This window comes from Zonotrichia leucophrys, chromosome 1 (genome assembly GCF_028769735.1).
Source record: "Zonotrichia leucophrys gambelii isolate GWCS_2022_RI chromosome 1, RI_Zleu_2.0, whole genome shotgun sequence".
NCBI lineage: Eukaryota > Metazoa > Chordata > Aves > Passeriformes > Passerellidae > Zonotrichia > Zonotrichia leucophrys.
Window position 1 is genome coordinate 14,141,299 of NC_088169.1, and position 25,873 is coordinate 14,167,171.

Genomic DNA, 25,873 nt, shown 5'->3' on the forward strand with positions numbered 1-25,873 from the left:
AGTGAGTGGGGAACAACTGATGGCACACCTGGGTTGCCACTAAAGCACAGGCTGCCTGGGCAGGGCTGGAGAGAACTTCTCTTTTATATTCATTGCAATGCCCCCATAAAGACCTTGGGGAATGGAAAGAAAATGAATTCCTTGTGCTCCAGCTGTTTTGAGGTGTTTGTACAAGCTCAGGGTTCTTGGAAATGGGTGCCATGTCAGGGAGTTCAGTTTTCAGGTACTGGAGCACCCCAGTCCTGCAAGCAGCCAGCTGTTCTTGTGGATCAAGTGACATCACTCACACAGCACATCCTCCACAGTAACTCCAGCTTTTGTTCAGTTTCCAGGGTTTACATCCCATGGCCACCATGGCAACAAGTCCAGTGTGTCAGCATCCTTCCTTTGCTTTCTGCTCCCTCTCCTCATCATGTAGAAGGAGACAGCCAAAAACAAGCACCAGGTCAGGATTTACACTTCAAAATGCAATTTCTACGAAAAGCTTAAACTCGAGTTTCTTATGTAGACTACCTCATTCCTTGGAATGTTTTGGGTGATGTTCTATAAAAAACTGACCACGCGCAACCAAGGAAATATTAGTTTCATCACAGGTTTCTATCTTTCAGTAAAATCTCCTCTGCAATTACTATTAAACAGACACAACTTGAAATAATTTAAGAAACAGTATGAAGTTACAGGTGGGGGCAGAAGAGAAATGACTGAATTTTAGTAGATGTGACTTGCAACCAGAGTTTCAGTCAAACCATTGCCCTGGTTTCACCACAGCTGTATTGCTTGAATAAGCAGCTGCCTTCTCTGCAGCAGTGCCTGCAAGGAGCTGCTCTGGAGGCCACAGGTGTCACCCCCTCACTGTGCCCTGCCAGGATGCTCTGGCCAGGCCCCAGCAAGCCCGGTGTGGGATCAGGAGGGCCCCATCAGCCCCCTCCTCCTCCTGCCCCCGGCACAGGGGGCTCTGGGGGCAGCAGTGCCCAGCTGAGCACAGGGAGAGCCTCCACAGCTGCCCCTGAGCCGAGGCAAGGGCAGCAGCCCATGGACAGCAGGAGCCCCATGGGGGGCTGATCCCACCCCCGTGTGAGGAACAGCCACGGCAGCTCAGCCCTGGCACACAGCTCTGGAACTCACTGCAACAGGCAAGGCAAGAACTTCAACTGCTCACAAGTGGGGCTCTATGGAGTTTATTGCTCAAAGCACTTTATAATCCTTCAATGAGATGTGCTATGAAGTGCAAAGTACTATTGTAAAGTCAAATTAAGATTCTTTTTCTCTTTTTAAAATACCTAGGAATTTCTCAGCATTTCCCTAATAAATCAGTTCTTTATAAAAATAAATACTGGGAGGACAAAAGGGACAGTTCCCCCACAATTTTAGTAAACAAATTTCATTTTTCCATGCTAAAATCTCTATTAGCTTTCCAAAAAATATCAAAACACCTAAGAGAAATTGAGGGTGCATCAGAGCTGCTTACAACTCATCTTCTTTATTGCCACAGCTAATGTATCACCAGAGCTTCTAAATTTCACAGGTTTTTCTGAAAGGCCATAGTATCAGAAACAGCATTTGGCAAAGACTTTGTGAAGAACAGTTTTCTAATAGTCAGCAATGACCCTTATGATAAATTTAAGGGAAAAATACTTGGATTTTTTTCATCTTTGATATTTTTTAACTTAAATCAGGTACTGGCCACATTTTGTCCCTCCCATTTCTACTGTATTTCCAGTTTCATGTACTTAGACCAATAACATGTTCCAAAGGCTGGTGTACAACATCTTTATATACACTACAAATTCAGATTACCAGACTGCAGTCAGACATTGAATGTATAAATAACTTTGCAAACTATTTACAGGTTTTAAACTAATCAGGTTTCAAACAACCAACACTCTTAAGGCAAATTCATTTGTATGACTGGCTGTCTGGCCTCTCAGCATTTCTCTCCCCTCCCCAGTTCCCCTAAAATGATAAGCAAATAGGAACTTGAATTACCCCCTGCCCCTGTATTGACAGAATTTCTTGTATGAAGAGATGATCTAACTACTTAGGAGCTTTCCTCAAAACAAGGAAAAATGCATAGAAATGCATTTCTGTGTCAAGAAAATCATTAAGCTGCATACCAAGGAGTGGAAGTCCTACCGTCTTATAACAACACAACTTTTGTATGCACATGACAAATGGCTTTGGGAATTTGGAGAAAGCATCAGTTTAAAGCTGCACAACCCTTTTTTAGAACTATGCATTTATAAACTCACTAGAGATAAGATCTGAAGAGCTCAAAGGGATTTTCTCTTAGGGGTGACACTGTGCAATACAAATGCTGCATGAAGCACACGTTGAACTATGTCAGAATTTTTCTCTTACACCATATTGCTGTGCAAGATACTATTCACCACTCAGGGTTCTGCACACCTTGCCAATCCTTACATTGGAATAAGAATTGGCCACTTAAATAGTATCTTTTTGTTACAACATTGTGTTCCTAAGTGCAATCACAGTGCAATCCCTTTTGTCAATGCACGACTGAAGCAACCAAGCATATTCTGGTGAAGTACACAGGATTCACATACCAAACGTGCTCAGTGCCTTCCTGCAAGTCCCAACCATCACTTTGTTCTTAGTATTTTTCAATGCCCTGATCAGGTCTTTGTTTGGAAGTAATTAGCTACTGTGGTTTGAAGGATTTTGGAACAAAGCAGAGACTTTATACTGAATGCAGAGGTCATCTCCAACAGAGACAAAAGGTGGCAAATTATCGATTGGCTTTGTATTTAGAAGCATCCCTTGGTTCACTGCTGGGATTGCTCCAGTCATCTGCTTCAGGAGTGGTCTTGTAGTGCCGCCATGCTGACTTATTAAAAACAGGAAGTCTTTCAAATGATTCACTTGAAAGGGCCTGTGGAAAAACAAAAGCAAGGTTAGGCATCACTGGAGATACAGAGCTAGGTGATACTCTGGGAGTTCTGCAGTTACAGCTTCTGCACCCAGCAAGTGTCACAGTGCTACATGTCACAGCACTACTCTGAAAATACTTGAGCTGTGACTGTGAGCTCCAGTTATACTCAAAGTCCCAGTCAAAGTTAAAAGAAAATAATAGCACTGAAAAACACTCCCTTCCTTCCAGGGAGTGGTGTCTACACCGATGGCAAGAAATAGATTTTTGGTCAGAAACATTTTAGTGAGATTTGTCACTGCCATAAAGCAGACAGCTACTCCAACACTTCCCCTGACCTGCTCAGTGCCCTGGGCCACCTTTTTCCTCTAGAAAGGCCAGCCAGTTTTCCTACACACACACATGCAGAGGATCAAACCCATCAGAATCACAGGAGCCCACAACTCACTTGCTATATACAGCAGGGCACAGTGACAGTGCAAAGCCAACAACCTACACAGCTATACACTCTGTTCTTTTCAATTCCCTGATGGAATTCAAGCAGTGTCAACCTTTAGCCCCTGAGCAGCCTGGGCTGTCTCAAAAAATGCCAACAGGATCAATACAGTCTATTGCATCAAGAACTGCATAGAATAGAACATATTTACTAGTCAGGAGCTGGCCAATAGCCTTGCATTTCTATTGTGGCCAAAACTTAGAATCAAAAAGCATTAACTAAAATTATCTCTTATCACAGTTCTTGGAAGATTCACTACTTATGACAGATTCACAAAATGCAACAATCCAACACAGGGAGTGAAAAAAGGCAAACTATCTAGTTAGTGTTAGTGCCAGGTTACTATATATAATCTTGGGGTTTAGGATTTTATGTAACTGATTTAGGTAAAAGTGTCAAAGACAGCAAAAAGAAATTTGAAAACAAGCTGAAGACTGAAGAGAACCTGCTACAAACAATCTGCACTGCATTACTAGTTTATAAAAGGGTGAAATTCCTACCTTCAAATAAATAACAGCATCTGTACCCACGCCTTCCATTGAGTAGAGTTTAAGGTCACCTTGAAAGTACCTCGCATACAGACGGGAAATTGGCAATCCATAGCCAAACCCAGCCTGCAAAAACAAGAGAACAAATTCAAAACATGATGAAAAGTTCAAAAAAATGCAAAATGTCTCTGCAATAATTTACAAAAGAGAGGATATCTAAATATTAGAATTGTATCCAATTCTTTTTGAAACTTTCCTTTATTTCTCAGCTTATACTCTACGTCCATATTCAGCCTTTTGAGCAAACTCCTTTTGTCCTGTGCACTAGTTTCTGGTACAAAAAGGGCTGAGTCTTTGCTAGAAGCCCCTTGTCCATTTGCACTTTCTCAGAGCAGGCAGGTACCAGACATGCTGCCAGCAACCAGCAAAGCAAGGCAAAGCTCTGCACAGCTTCCTCACTGTGAGGACCACTGCTGTAGGATTGGATTCTTCCTTTGGAAAACATCACAGTTCTGACCGCAGATTGTTTCTCCCCCAAGCCTGCAATTGTTCTCTCAAATGTCTCCAGACTTAGGAGACTACACAAGAAAGCCAGAGACAACTCCTGTCTACCTCACCTGGGTCACACTATTAAATGACTGCTGATGCCACAGGGATCAGCAGAGTCCTGCAGAGGAACACACAGACTGACAGAAGGCAAATTATCCTCTCTGTTTAACAAAGATCAGGATTCCACTGCACTGAATGATCTCCTCAGGACTGAGATGCAGTACAGTCCACACAATTTTCAAAGCATAATGGACTTGATGGGTGAAAAGTTTAGATTTTCAATTGACAAAACCAATATTCATAACCATGCCTGCAACAAGATCAATCACATGGCACCTCTTCCAACCCTCCCTTGTCAGAAAAGCTCTTAGAAAACCCTCCAAGTCTCTCTCACTGGAGCCAGGGAGTAAGATTTTGCTCAACACAACTTTCAGATGCCTGGCTGTGTGCTGAGAACCACAGAGGTTGGTTATGCACCCAAATCCCACCTGAATTTTCCAGGACTATCCAGTGCAATAAAGAAACTATTCCAAGCATTTGGGAAAAAATCCCCCAACATATAAAAGGCAAGGTAGCATGGGTGGACTATGACAAAAAATAAACACTTGAAGCTTTCAGAAAACCAGTAAATTCATTCCACAATAATATTTCTACAAAAGCAATCTGATAGAAAGTGATAAACATGCTCTGAATTTTATAAACAAAGGCCTAAAATTATACCAAAAAGAGAAGGCTAAGGAGAAGGATTTGCAAGCATTATGTACAGCTAATATGTGGTATCACTTTATAGGATATCCCTTGAGAGAAAAGTAAACATTAAAGAACTTGCACTACAGTGTCCATCACAAATTCTCTTGCTGTCATCTACTACAATATCTTTAGGTCACTTTGCCCTTGTTTTTACAGAATTCTAAATTTAATATTAAATTGCTTTACAGTTGCTCACTTAGTTCTTCTGGACAAATGAGACACTGAAATGCCAAATATGCCCTTTTCCCACTGCCTGTCATAGCCATTAGTGTCCCTTAACAGAGTTAAAACAGTTGTTTAGCTGCACTTTCCCCAACAGCATGTTTTAAATTTCTCAAAGAGAAATTTCATCTCCCACTAGAGACACATGCATCACTTTCAAACATCTGGCCTTGAAACTTCAGAGATTTCTTTCTTAACCTCTAAAAAATTTATTTGGCTGTCTTAGAAAGAACTAAAAAAAAAAAAAACTGATTCCTCCTCTGGAGACCGGACAATAAATATATTACAGAAGTTATAAAGCACAGCAGCCAAAAGGCAACTTGTGGACAGTCCATACCCCAAAGACCAGCTCAAGTAAAGGGCAGTATCAAACAAAACTGAAAATATTTTATACTTGCCTCACTCCAGAACTTTCCCCTCCTTAAAAGCCAATTCTGTTTGTCTCCTGTTCCTTTATGCTCTGTGCTAGCCCACATCACTATTTCATACAGCCCTCTCTCCCACATCTCCTGTCAGCTCTCTGCACTGCCTTCAGGGTGCTGTCCAAACCAGAAAACTTACAAGAATTACAGACAAGAGACCCCAGACGGGTACCCTGTTAAATCCTGGCCTTGCCAAGGGTCTGTTTTGCAAGAGAATTAACAAGAGGTGTTTACTACATAGATCTGTGCTTGACCTAGGGGACAGAACAGTCTGTGATGGCACATCTGCTTTGAGAAAGGAAAACTCCTTAGAGCAAATTTATCATTAAATGTTATGGTATGCATTAAACAAAAAGCAAGTTATTACATTTCTGTATTACTAGCATCAACAGATTTTAATTAAAACTAATTTTAAGCCACATTTCTCCTACTATAAACAAATGCCGTCAGAGAGAGAACCATTAAATTCCCTAAGAAAACCCACTATCATTAAACATGACCATGTGTTTAATCTGTACTCTGTGCAGTGCAGATGAACCTCAAACCCACTAGAATCTGAAGGCTGCCATGGTAACAAGTTTTCTCAGCAGGATTTAAACAACATTTGCAATGACAGGGAGCAAAAAATTTTCCCCAATCAAGAGAAGGATAACTCTCTTCTACTGCCCAATTCCATTAATGTTTCATAAACTAGACAGGGGATCATATAACAACGGGAAAAATGTTAGAACAGAAAAATATGTCTGTTTACACTTCACCCCAGCTTAGCTTAGAGTATTACCTAAGTCAAGGATGACACACTATCAGCCTTCTGCAGCACTGTAATTCTTTAGTGGTTTGGTCTTTGTCACTGAAGAGACTCCTTCTCCATGGGCATCAAAGAGGATTTATGTGGAGCCTTTCTGCTGAAGGATTTTTATTTCCAGACTCACATACAAAGCACTGCATAATTGTTTCTATAATTGGATCTGGGCAGTAACACATAACATGTCAAACTTCACTGCTAAGTCCTTGTTCCTGTTAGTTGCAAGAACTGGCACAGACCCAGAGTTTATGACTTTTTTCTTTCTGCACATACATATAAATAACAGAGCTGAACAGCTTTTCTCAACTCTCAGGCTTGTGCAGGCACTGGTCAGACTCACAGGCAAAAGCTGCCAGACTCCCAAGAGAGGGGGATCCTCTGTAGGTTTGACTACAGTGGCATAGACTGGGAAAGGAAAATAAAGCCTGAAAATGGGATACAGAAGAATAGCAAAGATAAATGCCACAGAATCAAAGTAAGCAGTTTTGAAGATGAAGAAGTAAATATAGCAATGCATTGCTAAAGATGCACTGAAAAAAAGATAAAAGAATTGTGTCAGGTGTAAGATGAACACATTTTACAATCAGAGCTACAAAGGAAGAGACAGTTTAATAGTGAATACAACTGGTAATCAAGGTATAAGTTTATCCTGAGAATGAGTTTCAGGAAATCCTTGTAGACTGATAGGGTAAATTGCTGATCAAAAGTGAGACAGAACAAAGGCAGATTATGCATCAAGAGAGACTCTATCATTTGTGACAAAGAAAAAAGCTTGTATTTGAATTAAGGCCTGTTGCCTCTCACCACATTCAAGATTTTCTATGAAAAAGCAGAAGTTTGAAACATGAGACTGAGATGTGCTGCAGAGGTAGGAGCTGCCAAGGATCAGTCCCAAGTCAGTGTAGACACAGGATTGGGTTTCACACCTCCCACGGTGCAAAGAGGCAAACCCAGTGCCATGCACTGCCATGCCACAATGGGGTACCCACTGTGGACCAAGGCAGCACCACAGACACCTTCTGCTCATAAGCTCAGAGGAACTTTATTAACTCTGAGTCACTCTGAACTGATTTTGCCCTCAGTTTACTGTTAAATATTTTATGTCCAAAATAGTCACGTGGACAAGAGGGAACATCCCCAGGCTGTGCCAGGGATGTTCAGGTTGGACATTAGGAAGAATTTCTTCACTGAAAGGATTGTCAAGAATTGAAACTGGCTGGCCAGGGAGGTACTGGAGTGAGTCACCATCCCTGGAAGCATTAGGAAACAACTGGACATGGCACTTGGTGCTGTGGCTAAATTCACATGGTGGTGCTTGGTCAAAGGTTGGACTCGATCCTGAGAGGTCACTTCCATTCTTAATGATCTTAATGATCATTCTTAATGATTACATACCCTGCCCCATTATCCATCTGAAGGCACTTGAAGCACAGAAGATTCAGCAGGGGAGAAAAAACCCAACTAATTAGGAACATGCTAGATGAGAATGCTCCTAAGCAGGGAAAGGAAATTTCATAGAGAATCAACTTCTCAACAGGCTTAGAGAGAAAGGATTGCATCAGCAGCCACAGACATCAGAAGAGGCAAAATACAGTACCTGTATTAACCCACTTACTGAAACCAGTCAAGTGGAACAGCAGCTTTACAATTTTTATCACAATGAGCCAATATGGAATTTAATAAAACAATTTAGAAATAGTATTTTAATATTTTTTAAAATCATGCTTGCTAGAAGAATCTACACATTCACCACGGAAATAATTTCCCTGCCTAAAAGAAACCACGGGAATTATTTTTCTATTTGAAATATGGCCCTGATGCATCTGAGAAAGGAGTATCACAGAAGACATTTCCAATTAAATAGGAATATACCAAATACGTTCATACCATATGCAGGATTGGGAATGTTTTTGATGTGTTTAAGTAAGTCCATAACTTTGACAAAAATGATCTTTAGGCTTCAATATAAGCTTGTGCATTGCCAGAAGGTGCTTCTCAAGTGCTGAGCAGTGTGGCCCAGCTTTTTAATCCATTTATGATAGGAAACATAGATTAAGAGTAATTTATACATCAAACAGGAAGTCATTAGGTCATTCACCTGCTCAGAAATATAGCACTAATGATCCTGCCCATTAACCAGTGAAAATACTGTGCTTGTGCAGATTTTTCAATGCTTGTTTCCAAGAATGTAATATCAAGACAAAGCAAAGTAGTTTTCTATTCCACAGACTAAGTGATGATAACAGAATTCATTTTCTCCTGTTCTACCTGGAAAGATTTGCTAATGATAAAGCATTTCCTCAATGGAAAACCTGATCCAGCAGATTGCAGTGAAGGGCAATCACAGTATTGTAAAGGGACATTTAAATACATATTGCTGTACTGTAAAATCAGAGTATTGCAAAGGACATTTAAATACATATTGCAGTTGCTTACCAAAGGCACAGCCCTCGAGGGCTCCAGACTGGGCCTGGGTGCTGTTGAGTACATGTAGTTAAACAATCTGTCTATTTTTCTTAGAGGTACACCTCCACCTTTGTCACTTATCTAAGGAATGAAAATTGTAGAGTTTTAAACATTAGGTTCTGAAAAAAATCCACAAAACAGCAAGAAAGCATTATCTAAATTACTTTAGAAATTAACTAGAGGAGCAGTTAGGGACTTTGGGGCTGTCTGGTTTGGAGAAAAGTAGGCTGGGAGTGACCTTGCCATGGTCTACAGCTTCCTGAGGAGGGGAACTGGCAGGGAGGTGCTGATCCCATCTCCCGGGATCCAGGGATGGGACATGTGGGAATAGTTCAAAGTTGCAATCAGGGAAGGTTTAGAGTGGGCATCAGGAAGCATTTCTGTATGGGGAGGGCAGTGAAAAAGCAGAACAGGTTTCCAGGAGAGATGGCCAATGGCCCAAGTCTGTCAGTGACCACGATGCACTTGGACACTGCCCCTAAGAAATGTGCTTTGGCTACTGGCCAGCCCTGAAGTGGTCAGGCAGTTGGACAAGATGCTCCTTGTAGGTCCTTCCCAACTGAAAACATTCTGTTCTCATGAACATGAAGCAGGTGATACAATAATTAATTTGTTTTTTCAAATTAAAAGTCATTCTACTCTAAACCTAGCAGGTTTGCAATGTGTATTGTTTTTAGGCATTTACCTTAATAGATAGATCTTCTTTCCCCAAAGTGACTAAGGTTTTGATCGATGGATAGGCTTCTTTCTTACCTTCATGCAATTCCACTGTGGCTCTCATTGAATTCTGAAGATAAAAGAAAACACAGTCTCTTTGATTCTAACTTTAACATATAAGATTTTTCTGACAGGTTAGAACTTGAATTTATTTTGTAGCACCTACTCTGTCCTACAGTTGTGTACAAGATAGAAAAGCCTGTATTTAACACAAATTCAATTAATTGCCCAGTTAAACTTTTACATTACAACTTATTTCATTTATTGGATATAGTCAGAAAAAAGAAAGCAAGACTGTTTTTTGGTCCTGTGTGAAATCAAGTAAATATATCCACAGGATGAGAACATCCTTCACCTCCATCATCACCACACCAACAGTGACATTCACCACAGAAGGCTAGTTTTGATTTTCTCAGCCTGGGTCATGTGTAAGTTACCATCTGTCAATCTGACTTCATGTTAAGAGTTTCCAGTGCCAGTCTCAGTTCTTGCAGCTACAATTTACTGGCTTCAGCCTGTTTCACAACTTGGACCAAAAACATACTCACGTGTACTGTACAAATTCTCATCTGTTCAGCTTCAAAACTAGTGTTACAAATGACAAAATGGGAGAAGACTTCAATGAACATAGTTGACAAATTTCAAAAATCAAACCCCAAAAAACAGTACTTTGAAAAAGTTTCTCTCTGGCCAAATACAAGTTTTCCTCTCAATTTCTGGTGTTCAGCTGTACCACCTAGAGACCTCCTCTCTTCTTTCAAATGATATAGCAGCTCTCACATGTTCCACTTGCACTCTTGTTCCAATTATTCAGAAAACATAAAACCAGAACAAAGCATGTCATCTACACTATTCAAAGATACAGGGCCTGTCTTCACAATAAAGACACTGATCCTAACCTCAAACAGGTTGGGATCACTGATCCTAGTCCTCAAATATGCAGTAAAGAAGCAAGCTCATAAAAACTGCAATGTTATGAATATTCCATCACTGCAAACTCAGACTGTCATGAGTGTTCTAAGTTAATCAAAAAAACTACAAAAGCACAACAGGAGAAGTGGGGAACCAGGCAGTTTTTAAGTACACAAGGTCATAAGAGAGGGGCTTAAGTCTGGCTTTTAAACAACTGAAGAGCGCTTCAAAATCAAGAATAAGCTTAAGAAAGGAAAACTGAAATAATATTTAAGAGCTGTAAATGAATCACAATTTCAACAGTAACACGGTCACACCCCCCCCCCAAATATTAACAAGTGCAACCTACCTTGAATAATTCAAATAACATATGAAACAAATGAGAAGGTACATAGACTACTTGAATAGGCTTGTTTGGAGCTTTAGCTAAAAAAAAAAAAAAAGAGAAATAAAAACATCAAATAATTTTTCTTCAAAACAGTATTTTGTAACATTGCTGTTTACCAGAATAACACAAACATGTAAGCACAGACAAGTGTGTAAGCATGTTCTACTTTTCCCAGGGCAAAATTAGTTCCATGAAGTAAAACCATAAATTTTAGTCACTGCTATCACCTGAAAGAACACACTATAATTATGATCTTCAAATCCATCAAGTCAGCAGACTTTGTTTAGATATGAAATTTCACTAAGCAATGGTTGGTTTCCTACAACAATGTACACTAACCAAGAAAACATTCTTACTTATGTGGGAAACTTTCACATGCTCACATACTATTTTAAGCATCATATTTGCTGCACATAAAGATTCTTAAAGTAAAGGAAAACCCACTGTTTAAAGATTCTAAAATCAACTACATATTTTCCCTTCATTAAAACACACAAAATAAAAGTATTCACAAAAATTTTCAATTATACTTCAAACAATATCTCAGCTTGCATATTCCAAACCATCCCTGAATTGCCTGTCCACTGCTGTCCCACTGTGAGTGTTCCAGCAGAGGGGTATGGCTTGGCACAGGTCTGAGGGCCACAGTGCTCACTGATTGATTGGGCAGGAAATCATACAGCTGCATTTAATACATTCCACTTTTGGGGCTGAAGATGAAGTCATCCCTGAACATTCAAGCATCTACTGGCATTGAATTATGCAGTTACAGAGAGTCAGACTGAGCAGCAGTTCAGACTGAAGGGAAGTCTCAAACTGTCTGCTTCATAAATTCCAGGAAGATTTAAATATGCACAAAGAACATGACTGGAGTCAACTTCATTCCTTTTGGCACTGAGGGCTGGTAACAATCCCAGTCATTATTTTAAGAAACATGGTAATGAAAACTCCTAGGAAAAGGAGAAGACCAAAACAATGCTCTGCAAGGCAACTTGATATTTTATTGTTATTTCTGTCTGTCCATACTCCCATTCCCTTACGCTTCACTGAAACCAAGGCAAACTGACTCACACTTGTTTGAGGCACAGAGATAGAAAATGAGTCATTGTTGCTCTGGCAAGGTAATTTGAAAAGTTGCTTTCCTTATATTGATAAGAAGCTGATTTAAAGGAAACACGTAATTCTTTATTCACTTATTTTTTTTTTAGCTCCAGCAGCTTGCTTTCTCTACTGCTGGATCTTTTTACTTATGCCTTCAGATGAATTTTGTATTGGTTGATTCCTCTGCTGCAACACTCAGTACTTTTATCTGTAGAATCATTCAGTTTAAAAGGAGAAGGTTGGGTCCTTTGTTTTTGGGAGAGATGGGTGGCAATGCATCACTGCTGACAGCATCACCTTGTGCAGGGAAATATTTCTACACTGCTCAGTGGTACTTTGAGCAACACACATTCCAAGTATCACACTCTCCCATTGAGTGTTACCTATTCCTGAGACTTTTGCAATTCTTCTGCTGAAGTTTGGAACCATCTCAGTCTTATGTTTGGCTGCTGTCCAAAATCTTGAGGATCACTCAAGAATTTTTTTAAAATGAAAACCAAATAAGCTCCCTTTTGTCAATAAAATAATGAATAAAAAGCAGCCAATATGCTGACCCAGCCTGTCTCATCAGTTTGGTGTCATCCAATTATCATCCCTGCAATCAACTTGAAACAGATTTCCATGTGAGAGGTTTATGATAGGATTTAAAGCATAGATTACCTAATAAAAATCCCAACTTTGCCATCTTACACAGAAGGGCTCACTACTGTGAGCCAGTGCCAGTGGAATTCATGGCCTCATAAGCACATTTCGGAATAAAACAAGTTTCAGCTCTGCTAGAAGATGAGAAGACAGGCATGTTTCCTTCTCAGTTATGAGGTGTCTTGGTTTATTTGTTTTAAAGTGATAGTGAATTTAGCAGACAGAGCTCTGCTTTCAGCACAAAGAAGTGCACATCATGATGATTAACTACAGTTCAGGTGCCCACGTGGACACAGAACAAAAGTAACTGCATAGCTCAAATTATAACTTACAATTAAATAACAAAACTAGGAATCACAGATACCAGAAATGCATTTTCTTACACACATCAGTTAAATTAATTTCATAATTACCATTGAATTCTTCAACTTCCAGATCAGGTGCCACTGTATAGTACTGTTCACATAACATCTTAGCTGTTTCATAAGCATCTACAAAACAACAGAACAAACACTGATTTATCAAAATCTAGTGACCAGCAGTGTCCATCCTCCCTGTGAAGGACCACAAACAGAACACTCACTTTGAGCATCAGTTTGCAAGGATGAAGCTGAAATCTAATCCCTTTTTCTCTCTACACTCATAGCCCAGTTGTCAGGAAAGGGAAAACTCTATCTAAAGCTCTACAAAGAAGAGCACAGTACTGGAGAGAAGCTATTTTTCTTCTTTGTTCAGGGCTTAAAAACCAGAACAATGTAATCTTAGGCTGACCATAAAATCTACTTATTTTTTATTTCCTAATCACAATTTAATACTTGTTCTTACCATCTAAAATAAAAAAGGATGACATTACAGCCACAAATTCAGATTTTCCAAACAAAACACTATTTACAGTACTTAATTTTCAAGGTCTCTTGGAGGAAAAGTTGGAGAAGATTCTTTATTTCTTCCCACTGAACCAAAAATGACACCCCCATAGCCAAGTCAGGCTTTATGTATTGTTGAAACACAGGCAGAAAGTGTAAGTTACCCTTTGTCACTAGAGGTGCCCCCTAAGGTTCACTACCAGGCAATATTGTTTAACTTATCCATCAGTGACTTGCAGGAAGGGGCAGAGGCCTCCTCAGTGAGCTCCCTGCAGACCCAGAGCTGGCAGGAGTGGCCAATACCCCCAGAGCTGGGCAGCCCTTCAGAAGGGCCTGACAGGCTGGAGAGAGGGGCAGAGGAATGGTCTGGAGTTCAGACAAAGCAAATGCAGGGCCCTGCACTGGGGAAGGACCAGCCCAGGCAGCAGCACAGGCTGGGGGTGCCCTGCTGGAAAGCAGCTCTGCACAGAAGGGCCTGGGGGTCCCATGGACAATGAGCTGTCCATGAGCCAGCAGTGCCCTGGGGCCAAGGGGATCCTGGGGTGCATTAGGGCCAGCAGGGCCAGCAGGGCAGGGAGGTGATCCTGCCCCTCCACCAGCCCCGACCTGTCTGGAGGGCTGGGCCAGCTCTGGGCTCCTCAGCACAAGACAGACAGAGATTTCCTGGAGCAGCTCAGTGAAGGAAACAAGGATGAAGAGACTGGAACATCTCTCTTATGAGGAAAGTCTGAGGGAGCTGGGCCTGTTCAGCCTTGAGAAGAGACAACTGAGGGAAGCCCATCACTGTTTAAAAGTATCTGCAGGGGAGGTGCCAAGAGGATGGAGCCCTTTGGAGGCTCTTTTCTGTGATGCTGAGCAATAGGACCAGAGGCAGAAATTGATGCACAGGAGGCTCCACCTGAACATGAGGAAGGATTTCTTCCCTCTGCAGGGAACAAGCACTGGCACAGATGCCCAGAGAGAGTTTGGAATCTCCTTCACTGGAGATGTTCAAGAACCACCTGGGTACAATCCTGTGCCTTGTGCTCTGGGATTGCCCTGCTTGAGCAGGGAGGGAGGTTGGACCACAGGATTTGCTGTGCTCCCTTCCAACCTGACCCATTCTGTAATTCTGTATTTTAAAGATTTCTCATTGTTTTCTTAGCAAATCTGGGTCAAACACTTGAGTGCAGTCTAACATTTCATCTTCCCCTAAAAGCCAGCTCTCTGGCAGAGTCCTATGACTGGAAGAGACTGTGAAGTTCAAAGCATGCTTCATGGTGTGGGTGGAGATTAAGCAGCAATAGCAGTGGGAGATCTAAATCTAAAATCCTGTGAGTGGCTCCAGAAAAAACCCTGAATTCGCTGTCAGCTCAAAAGTCTCACTGCAGGACAGTCAGCAAGACAGAGCCACCTCAGGCATCACAGACACAGCACTTGGTGCAGCTGCTTGAAGCAAGATGTGGCTGTTTAAATCATTTCTACATTGTCTGAAGGACACACAGGGCTTATAACTGCAACATACAGTACCAAAAGCAACATTTTAACTGATATACTGCTCAGAATGCTGCCTGGGAACCAGAACATTTGGGAACTAGCACAGCATACAGAGCATAAATTAATCCTTCCACCAATTCTACACAGAAAAGGCCCCAGTCACCTTGACAGGACTATACAGCTCCTGTCTTTAAGGCCATTGGGTTTCTCTGAAAGGCAACACTGGACACTGGTCAGTGTTGTGTAGGATTTATTTCAGCTACTTGTTTGAAAACTGGACTTAGCACCTTCTGACACTGTGCACTCCTCTGTCAAAGGCAGCAACTGTGAATCTCATGATCAAAATTGATTCAAATGTTGCTAATAGAAGGCAAACTAAATAAACAACATGGCTGTAACATATAAAGTGCTGAGGCCAACGTGGAATAAGGTCAATCAAAAGAAAAAAACTGATGAAAAAGGCCACCTTAGGAGCTAAGAAGGGGTAGAAAAAAAGCTGTAAGAGCAGTAAAAAGCATTACAAAGTGAGCTATCATTCAGGTCAGACTTTGAGATAAGAAAGGTTTCCCTCTCACTTCACCAAAGGCTGAGAGAAAGTGAAGGGCAAAAACACATTCTACCTCTCTTTGCAGCTGCACAAACAGCAGCAAAGAACAGAGCCTGGAATTCTCTCCTGCAGCAGGACCTGCATTTGCAAACAGACACACCCAGAGTGTGAGCCCTCCATGGAGATGTTCCTGAAGCAGCAGGCATTGCCTCATGCCTCCCTGCTAACATTCTGAGAGCAGGCAAATATTCACAACCCAGAGCAAACAGGAGCTGCAGTGTGACTGTGCCAGCTCAGGTACAGCCATCACATCCTCGTCGTCTGCAGGAGACAGAACAGGCTGTGTGTGACCAGGTGACAGAGCAATGTGGAGTTTCACTGGCATATCTGCACACCTGAGGACATTATACTAAAAGGCCTAACTAAACAAAATTGAAATTTCACTTACTCTTAGTTTTCTGTAATACCGGCATGTGATACAAAAGCAGTACATGCTTCGAAGTATTTCAGGAAGAAAACATCTAAAGTTTAACAAAACATTTAGACACTTCATCTGATATTTCAAAGTACAGATTAAAGCTATTAACAATCAAATAGTGTTCTTAGGTCTGTTAACAAACCAAAAGTTTCTCTCCTCTCAATAACAAAGACAGTAGAAAGTCTCAGTAAGCCCAGGGGTTTATTGGGAGCAGAACTTTCATTTAATAAAATAAGAAAAGAAGAAATGGATTTACATCCCTTTCAGTTTCTTGTATCTCAACAAAATATTTCTGAATATTTTAAATTAGGGGATTATCTTAATCTTTTTTAATCTAATTAATCTTAACTTCATCTTACCTTTAACCACCTCTGCCACATCACAATTAGGATCAATACTTCCAATATGCTTGGGATGAGCAGGATTAATATCTCCACCAAACAGAAGTGCTAAAATAAAAAAGAAATGGTAGTAAATTATTTATTACCCTTGATGCATGCCAGAAAGTTGGAATCTGATGGTATCTGAGATTTACTGGATATTGCATCATTTTGTAAAAAGATACTCCAGCAAATTGCCAGAATCCTCGCTTAAGAAGACAACTTGTCTAACTTCTCATCTTCCCTCCCTTTTTTAATTTTCAGTTTTTACAGTCAAGACTAGTTAAAACAGAATTCATGACGTGGGAGGGTTAAGGTGAAAACCTGCATTTCAAAGCAGATTATAAAAAATTAGATAAAATTAAAATGTAAAACACTCCATTCAAACTCATGTCAGGACAGAAGCACTCACAACAATGAAAACATTACAGTACAAAGTGGAACTGTAAGGCATCATTAGAAGCCTTTCACACTCACCTAAGCTGCAATTGCACAGCTGGCACAGAGGTCTCCCCCACTCCACTCCCTGGATCTCAGCAGAATGATCCCCACTCCCTCTCTGTACAAAGGTCTGGTACTCACCAGACCCTTCACCAAGAGTTTAAAGAAAATGCCCAAAGAAGTAAAAAGGTTTTGTACTTTATTTCAGGAGTGATGCTCTGCCATTTTAGCAAGTTAGTGAGCTCTGACATGAAGCAGGTGCAGCATGAGGTGAGCAGAAGTCTAGCTCTGAAAGCTTTTCCTACCCTGGGCACAGCAAGCTCACACCCAGGCTCTGTGTCCTGCAGAACAGTTCTGGAGGAAACAAACAGTCTGCCAGGAATGTAGGAACAGAAATGCAAACCATGCAAAAACCTGGATTTGCATTCTGCTTTCCAATTATCTTTTTCTTCAGTGCTTCAAGATGAGTATTTGCCATCACAGACAGACCACTAACACTGCTAACACACAGACATTATACAAGGTAACTAAACTTCAAGCATCTACAGGCAGTTTTAAGCTCCAACCAGTTAAAGAGGAGGATCCATAGGAAAAGCTAGTTCAGTTCAATGAATCAAGTTTAATATTTTGGGATTACTGCAAATTACAGTAGCACTCAGCCCAAGAATTATTTTAAGACAATGTTTGTACTCTATTGCTAGAATTCTTCTCTGAAAACCTTTTAACTTGGTTTTATGTCTGTCACTTCTCTGCCCAGGTGCAAGTAAAGAAAAAGCTGTACATTTATCTCATTTTCTATGCTTTGCCACATCCAAGTTATCTCTACACACAGAGCAAGGCATTTGTTAGTCACATGAAAGGTTACTGGAAAGACACACAACTTATAGTAAAACACCTCATACTCCAGCACCTGCATTGTCTGCAGCATACAACAATTTCTAAGAGCTCAGAAAAGCAAAACACTGAGCAGAGAATGAAGCTCTAGAGCTAAAAGGCACAAGACACACTAAAGCAGATCAGAAGACTGTCCTTAACTTTACACAGATCACTTTCTGCATGGTTGCACATGCTGGTTAATAGGAGCTGTGCAAGTAACTCCCTTCACTCTGTAATATGAATATAAAAAAGTGAGTTTATTAGTAACAACAAATGAAACAGAATCAGTTGACAAAGGATGGATAATTCCAGTATTTATCCATAAATAAGAAATAGGAAGTAAGGGAAGACAAGATATAATTTAACACTTCAGTTAGAAATACTCAACCTTCTTTAGAAGGCAAGAAAGTCTAGATAACTTGCTGGAAAAAAACAGGATGTATAGTACTTAACCTATTCAAAATGTATGGCATCTTTGCATTTCATTATGAAATAAATGAGCTCTACACACTATGTTGAAAGTTTTGTAAGCAGGAAGATACAGCTACTCTACTACTCCCTAAAAATACTTTATGGATCACTTCACAAGCCATCTCAGCCAGTAAGACTAAAAAGCAACAGCCACACTTACAAAGACTGACAGCTCCAAAAGAAAGCACACTGGTGTTTTGGATTCATTTCTGATCATTGTACCAAATTAACCAGCTGCCAGTATCTCTTTTGCCACAATTAGCACATAATAGTCATGAGTAAGGAAAAAAAAATACAAAACAAAGCTTCATAAGCAATAACTGAGTTTCCAAGGAAGAGAAAAGCAATTACTTACTGTGCTGGTTAATAAGCATACGGAAAGAGATGCGGTTGGTGTAGAATCTATCTAGGAAATACTGGATGTTACTGCTAACAAATGGATCAAAGCCATACTTTTCCTTGTACTCAATCACCCCTTGTGCCATGGTTGGAACCACGTCATTGTGTCTGTTCCTGACTTTAATTAAAACATCTAAAAAGCTGGAGGAAACAAAATTAGAAATAGATTGTTAGAAATATAGAAATATAGAAATATAATTAAACTAAACAACATCATAACCATATAATCTGTTTACTATGCCTCCCAGTCAGTAACAAATATCAGAGGGAAAATACAAAAATATAGTACCTAAACAAGCCTATTTAAAGAGAAGTATTTGATCAACCTCTCACTCACAAGACCTGTGAAGCATTTAGAGCCCCAAATAAGTTATTTCTCCCACAAATATTCATTGAAATTAAATTAATCTCTCTTCAACACTGATGAATAGCAAAAGATTCTCTTTCACCACAATCATATGCACTACCATAAATGTCATCCCCTGCAACTCCTAACAGTAGCTGAGAGACTCGAAAGGAAACTCAGGGGGAAAAAAAACCTGACCACCCTTTACTATTTCCTTAGAAAAATTTGTGTTTTCTTCCCAACACCTCAACCCACGCAGTGAATTTTGAATGCATTTCCTTCACCTTCCATCTCGTGGGCTAAGTTAGAATCTCAGGACAGGTAATTGTGTGTGCGAGTCCTGTTCAGTTTCCTCTGCCACCACTGGATGGCAGAGCGAATACAACGGAGCTCTCGTCCGGAGCCCGGCAGCTTTTCTCTAAAACTCCCATTCTTTTAACAAGCATCTCCTCTGAAACAGCTCGGAGGATTTCTGTTTCTCCTGCCAAGGCTGCTCAACACCTATGATCTTCAATGTGCTCATCCTTTTTTTTCCCCATATGCAAACCCGTACATACTTGAAATATCAATTATTAATAGCTTTCTAAAGAGGAAACATGGAAAAGCAGTACTACTTAATTCTGCTACATTCTCCAATATTAAATTAATGTTAACACCACAGTGTTTATATAATGCTGTTATAGAAAGTACAAATGGTGAAATACAGCTTTCCAAAGCAAGCAGAGCTGGAACACTTCTTAAACTATGCCTGCATCTGCAACTCTACAGAGAGTAGAGCTTTCAAAAAAAAAAAATCAATAGAACATTTTTTGTAGATTTATAACAAATACTGAAAATAAATGTATTCTATTTTTATCAAAAGTAGACTATACACCTGCTAATGAAATAATCACAGAAATCACTGAAAGGTCATCTAGTCCAATTCCCCCTGCAAATGAGCAAGGGAAAGAACAAAGACCACAAAAAGTAAAAAAAAAAAAAACCAGCCATTGGTCACCACATATAAATAAGATGTTTTCTTCCTTTTCAGTACCACTTAGTCAAGACAATAATTTTTTATACCATTTTTAACAAGTGATACACTTTTAAAATAATTTCTCCCACCCTACACTGCCACCTACAAAGGAATGTAGGATCCCTTTTTACTAGTTTTTTTCCTGATCCTAAGTCTACCTAGCAGTTTTTGCCTGTGTGTTAACAAATAGTTCCGCAGTCTTTCAACACTACTCCGTTGCATAAAAAAGAGGAAGTTTTATCTGCCTAATTCCCCATTCTAAATACTATCACAGTACAGAATGACTGTTCTCTTACTTACCAGTCTTGCTGACTGGGCAGCTTAGAGCATGGAATGCTTAAAGGGTTTATAGACCTGATGTGTTTATTGAGCCCGGGCTCTGTGGGATGCGATACCTCTGAGAGGGGATGTCAGAGCCTGGTGCCTGCTGCACTTGTGCTGCTGCTCTGTTTCTGAGCAGCAAGGCCCTAGCAAAGAGCAGAGCTGGAAGCAATGTTTACAGTCACATCTGAAACACAACTGACAACACTCTCTCCTGACTGTTGTTTGCTCTGCTATTTGTTTTTAAATACCTCCACCATCCAAAATATATACCTGATGCCAAGAGGGCAAATTGTTCACTGATATCCCACTACAAAAGTGCTTCAATGCACACAGCATGCCAAAGGGCAAAGGGCTTAGGTTTATCTGCTGCAGACCAGCAAAATCATAGCTGAAGCTTAGTCAGCATAAAACAAAATATATAAAAAAGGAATGCCTGATTACTGCACTGATATGAGAGTTCCTGTTCCATCTTCCGAGATAACTGAGTTCACTCATGTTTCTATTAAGTAGATGTTTTTAAAGGAACAAACACAAGAGGAATACAGGCAAATCTCAAAGTAGCAGAGCAGAAATCAGAATACATCTCCTTAACCTTACACTCATTCCTTACAGCCCTCTACCTGCTATGCTCCCAAAAGCCACAAAGCTTTTACTGTACTCAAACTGCGGGACACGGTACCAAGGAATTATAAACTGTTTCTGGGATTAACTAGGAATACTCCAGAACAGCTCTGAAAATTTTTTACCAATTACATTTTCTGTCCACAATTCTGTGTATTTTCAAAACCACAAAGAATAAATAATGCAGTTGGTTCAACAAATGAGAAATTATTAATCAGAAGCTACTTTAGTTCAGTGAGCTTCAGTGGTTTCTGCATTAACAAAAGAATACTTAAAGCATTACCACAGGTGTTAAATAAATGAAGGCTAAAAAATTCTGCAAATACAAGAAATAGCTTGTGTTGTGACATTCATTAATTAACTTCCTAATAAGCTATATATATTATTCTGTTTTAACCCATCATTACAGTACAAGAAAACAAGCATAAGAAAGTCAATTTGAAGACAAAGGGAATTTTTTAGTGTCTCTTATAGATAATATTACCTGAAACATGAAAAGCACAGAAGTGATGAGTAAAAACCCTTTTAAATGCAACAAATGCAATGGTCTGAGGTTTTTCTCAATGGCTGCTCTTTTTTGAATCAGTGCTAACTGGCAGCTGAATATCACAAGAAAGAGGTAAAAATTCACACTCTGAAAGATTTCTCTACTAGAAAGTATATCTACTTCCAAAGTTCAAAACTAATTAAAGCAGTGTTTCACTTTACGTAAAGTAACAAAACAGCACCTCCTTAATCAGATGTACTCCAATATTTACTTAGCTCAAACTGCTTACAGAGCCACTGTTTTAACTGCAGCTCTGCAGAGAGGAAGGTTCTTGTTTACCAAGTTCCTTGTGCGCGTTATCTCAGACACGCTGGCAGCTGAGGGCCGCAGGGGCTGCCAGCTCCAGGACACTCCCCCACACACCCTCCCTTGAGAGGGCCACAAAGAGAAGAACCAGTGTCCTTTGAGAGCACATGTGAACAGTGTGTTTTACAAACCCTTCCATTTTTGAAACACAGCTTAAACCTGTGTGTTTACTGGACAGTGACACCTTGGGAAATTCCCAACACTTCTGCCTGGTTGCACCCTTCACCAAGCGTGGACACCTTATCTTAGGGCTCCTGTTATCACACTGTTTGGCAGGACTGCAGAAAAACTTCCACCTGATCCCTCTACAGCTAAAAAAGATATCTGTGTTATCAAAAAGGTAAAAGTAACCTACCATTTTACAAATGCCCATACTACTGACAGTGACAGGAATGTGGCAATGCTGCACTGGGGCTTCATAAGGTTTGCAAACCAACAGAAGGTAACAGAGAAACTGAAACACTTCTGAAATGCTTCATTAGAACAATGCTAATAGAAAAAAAAATCCCTTCAAAGGATTTTGTCCAACATTCACAAAAAGATAAAACTCATGAACATCCATCTACATCCCAATTCATACACTAGGAGCAGAGAGGAGTTGGGCCACTCTGACAATCAGCTTTAGTTCAGTCTCTGCACCAGCTCCTATAACCTCTCACCCTCTCCACTGCAGGGGCACTGCTGCCTTTGCTGGCCACACCAGCATTTCAGGGAGCACAGAGCTCAGTGGGCTACTCTTCCACTACATCCATTTCCCAGTTCACTTCACTGTGTGGCCTCACACACAGCTGTGCCAGTACATGGACGACATCTATAGTACCATAACATAAATACAGAAAATGGCTTCCCCAGCAAGAGAGCCCAAACTCAGAACACCACAGCAGGCTCTCCAGACAAGCAGTGATAAAACCACAAATAATCAGGGGACAGTTTTCTGTTCAACTGATAAAAGCATTGCACCATTTTAGAAAACAGTAACTGAAGAACTACTGCCAACATTGATAGAGCACATCTGTGGATATCCAACCTCCTTGAAGGATCAGTTTAGCTCCCCTTCTCTCCTCTGCTACTGTTACCCTGATTAACCAGAAGAGAAATGTTCACCTCAGCTGACAGAAAGTCCAACAAGGCACTCTTAAATTTCTAAAACTCAACTGCCCTGTTACTCTTCATGTTTTTGAGTGTCTGAGGTGGACAGGCATGGATGATGTTCAGCTCCAAACAGAAGCTGCTGGGATGGTACTGGAACAAAGGCACTTCCACCCAGGCAAGACTCACACCCTGTGACACTAGTTAAGGGAGAAGGGATGGGAGCCACAATGAAAAGCCCAAATCACCTGATATCCTTGGACAAGGATGGGCATTCAGTGACCAAAGGATGCAAGGCTGGGTCTTCTGTACTACAGGCCATATACCCTGTAACATTAACATGTGTGCTGTTCTAGAGCCTGTTCCTCACAGGAACAGGACAGTGGATGGAGCTGCTCCAGCCCCTCACAGGCTGCTCTTGGTACTCAGAGATTCCCCACAGCTACTGCCTGCAAAAAGGGCTTTGCTCCAAAGGACCAGACATACCTCAGAATCTGCCAGGTTTTTCTTTAAGCAAATCAGTCTGGTTAAATAAAAGAACTACTTCTATTTATGCATCCCTAAAGACACTTAAACAAAGTGTCTTCTAGGATTTAAACAAAGTCCTAGATAAAGGCTCAAATTCCACATGCAATGATACATGTAGTCAGAAGAGAACAGAAAACTTTTATGCACATTATCTCAGAAATGTGGGGGTTTTCCCCAGTGAAAAGCAGCATTCCTGATACTTTCTGACCATACTGAAGGGCTTCTGACCACAAGACATGAAATTAGGATATGGCTAGGTAGCAGCACCATGGAATACTGACATTGGAGTTGAGAAATTTGTTAAATTTATCTATATAATCCTAAGATAAATATGGACAGAGTTAAGAGTATTTTTGAAAGACACAAAAGTTTGTAAAGAATATTTTTAAAAGTCTAATTACAGCTCAATATGAAATTAAATGGCATAGGCTTCAGTAAGTTAGGAACAGATGACATCCCAGAGCAGGAAAGTAAATCTGACTTTCTAATCTTGGTCTATCCAATACTACCAAAAAGAACAAATCTGCTTTTTAATCAGATAATACAGTTTTAATAAGTCTTTTCAAAGGTCAGATGTGGTACAGAAGACAGGTCTTACTGTCAAAGACCCTAGCTGAACTTCACCTCAACAGGTAGCAATAAATTCCATGCATACTTATTTTATGTACTTAATTACACAGAATACAATAAGTGCAAGATTTCAAAGCTTTTCACAGTTATCCTGAATGATATTGACATTTGCTTCATTATGAAATATTTGTTCTCATACTCATTTAGAGCATTGCAAACAATATTTACAGTTGCCATGAAACAGTATCAGGAATGCCATATCCATATGGTAGAATCAGATAATTGATATGTTAATTATGAGACTCTCAACTAGATCTCCAAGAGAACTACTCATCAGCCTTTATTTATTATACTGTGATCTACCTTGAACCTCTGAAGTTCACAAAAAGCTGAAATTCAGCTACCTAAATACTGAAAGATGGTTTCAGAAGTTACAAAACCACAACCTCAACCCACACACCCTGGACATGACAGGCTTAAAAGGACCTGTGTTACATTTGCCAAGCTCACTCAGGTGTTTAGGACAGCTCATGCCATCTCAAAGGGCAACAGACACCTAAGTTTTGGTAACTTAACCCCATAAAGGAAAGCTTGCTGATAAACTAATCACAAACAGAAATTCCTGTGTCATCAGCAAACATGCTGATGATGTAAATACAGAATCACAGAATGTGACAGCTAATCCCAAAATGTGACAGGTGGTTGAAAAACTGATTTGATTTATCCTCTACAGAATAAGCACGCCTAGAATGTCACTAAATCTATCTAATCTATTTATGAAAGCTTTTAAAATGGATGCTCTACAGCCTTCAATCTGTTCTCATTAATATTACAATCTTTACTTTTTGCCCTGCATACATTCTCAACTTTAATAAAAACCAGACATTTTTTAATTCTCCAGGTCTTCCGTTAGAGCAACCCATTATTCCTTATTACAGTGACCTTACTTTTTGGCACATGCAGATTCCAGTGTCTCCAGTATCTTTTCTTGCCAGTCCAGACAAATGCCTTTAGCATCATTCAGAGGTGGAACTATCCAAGTCTCTAAATCTCCTTCCTTTCACATCAGTACTGCCTTTTAATTTCTTAAAAGGCAGTACCCAGAACTGCAGGCAGCATTCCAGCATAGAACTTACTCTGAGTAAATGGTTACTTTCCCCTTGTTCAATAGCACTACAATTCAGTCAGTCTTTAATCCATATGGCTCCTGCTACAAAGTTCCACACAGGGAACTTTGTACTCCTGCACCTGAGCTTCTCCTACGTGTATTGGTTTAAACACAAAAGCTGAAGTGTCAAGATCTCAGGTAACATGCTCACAACCAAAAGTGCACAACATTTGAAATGCAGCACCTCCCAAAGCCCTTATTTAACCTAATGTAACAACACAATGTATGTATATGAAGTTTGCTGAAGGTAAAACACCATTTTTGCACAACACAGGCTGCATGGTGCACAAACAGAGCAAGGCATTTGATGAAGCTCTATTTAAAGCATTTCTTGATGATGCAGGATTTCAGAACTTAAACAGAAACCTGAAAGACAAACTACCCTAAGAAAGCTAATTAATGGAACAGAATCCTGCAAGAAGTAATACCCTGAAACAAAGCTGAGTGCTATAGGCACAGGGTAACTACAGACCCTAGTAATGGACAGGTGTCTGTATGAGTGTGTGTGTGTTTTAGTTGCTTTGTTTTCAAGTCTCTGATGCATATCTTGCACCTGCTGTTCTCACATGAGGGGCTCTTC

General features: G+C 40.2%; 1 protein-coding gene across 1 annotated transcript in view; it reads right to left on the reverse strand.

Annotated features, from left to right (window-relative positions):
- Positions 1-1,162: 1,162 nt before the first annotated feature.
- PDK3 (pyruvate dehydrogenase kinase 3) overlaps positions 1,163-25,873 on the reverse strand; it is a 51,166-nt gene continuing 26,455 nt past the window's right edge. The window contains exons 4-11 of the mRNA XM_064707048.1: positions 18,736-18,920; positions 16,572-16,661; positions 13,259-13,336; positions 11,064-11,140; positions 9,771-9,872; positions 9,056-9,166; positions 3,884-3,997; positions 1,163-2,890 (exon numbers count right to left, since the gene is read on the reverse strand). Of these exons, the coding sequence (XP_064563118.1) occupies positions 2,747-2,890; positions 3,884-3,997; positions 9,056-9,166; positions 9,771-9,872; positions 11,064-11,140; positions 13,259-13,336; positions 16,572-16,661; positions 18,736-18,920 (901 nt within the window). The 3' untranslated portion in view covers positions 1,163-2,746. The remainder of the gene's footprint in view (positions 2,891-3,883; positions 3,998-9,055; positions 9,167-9,770; positions 9,873-11,063; positions 11,141-13,258; positions 13,337-16,571; positions 16,662-18,735; positions 18,921-25,873) is intronic.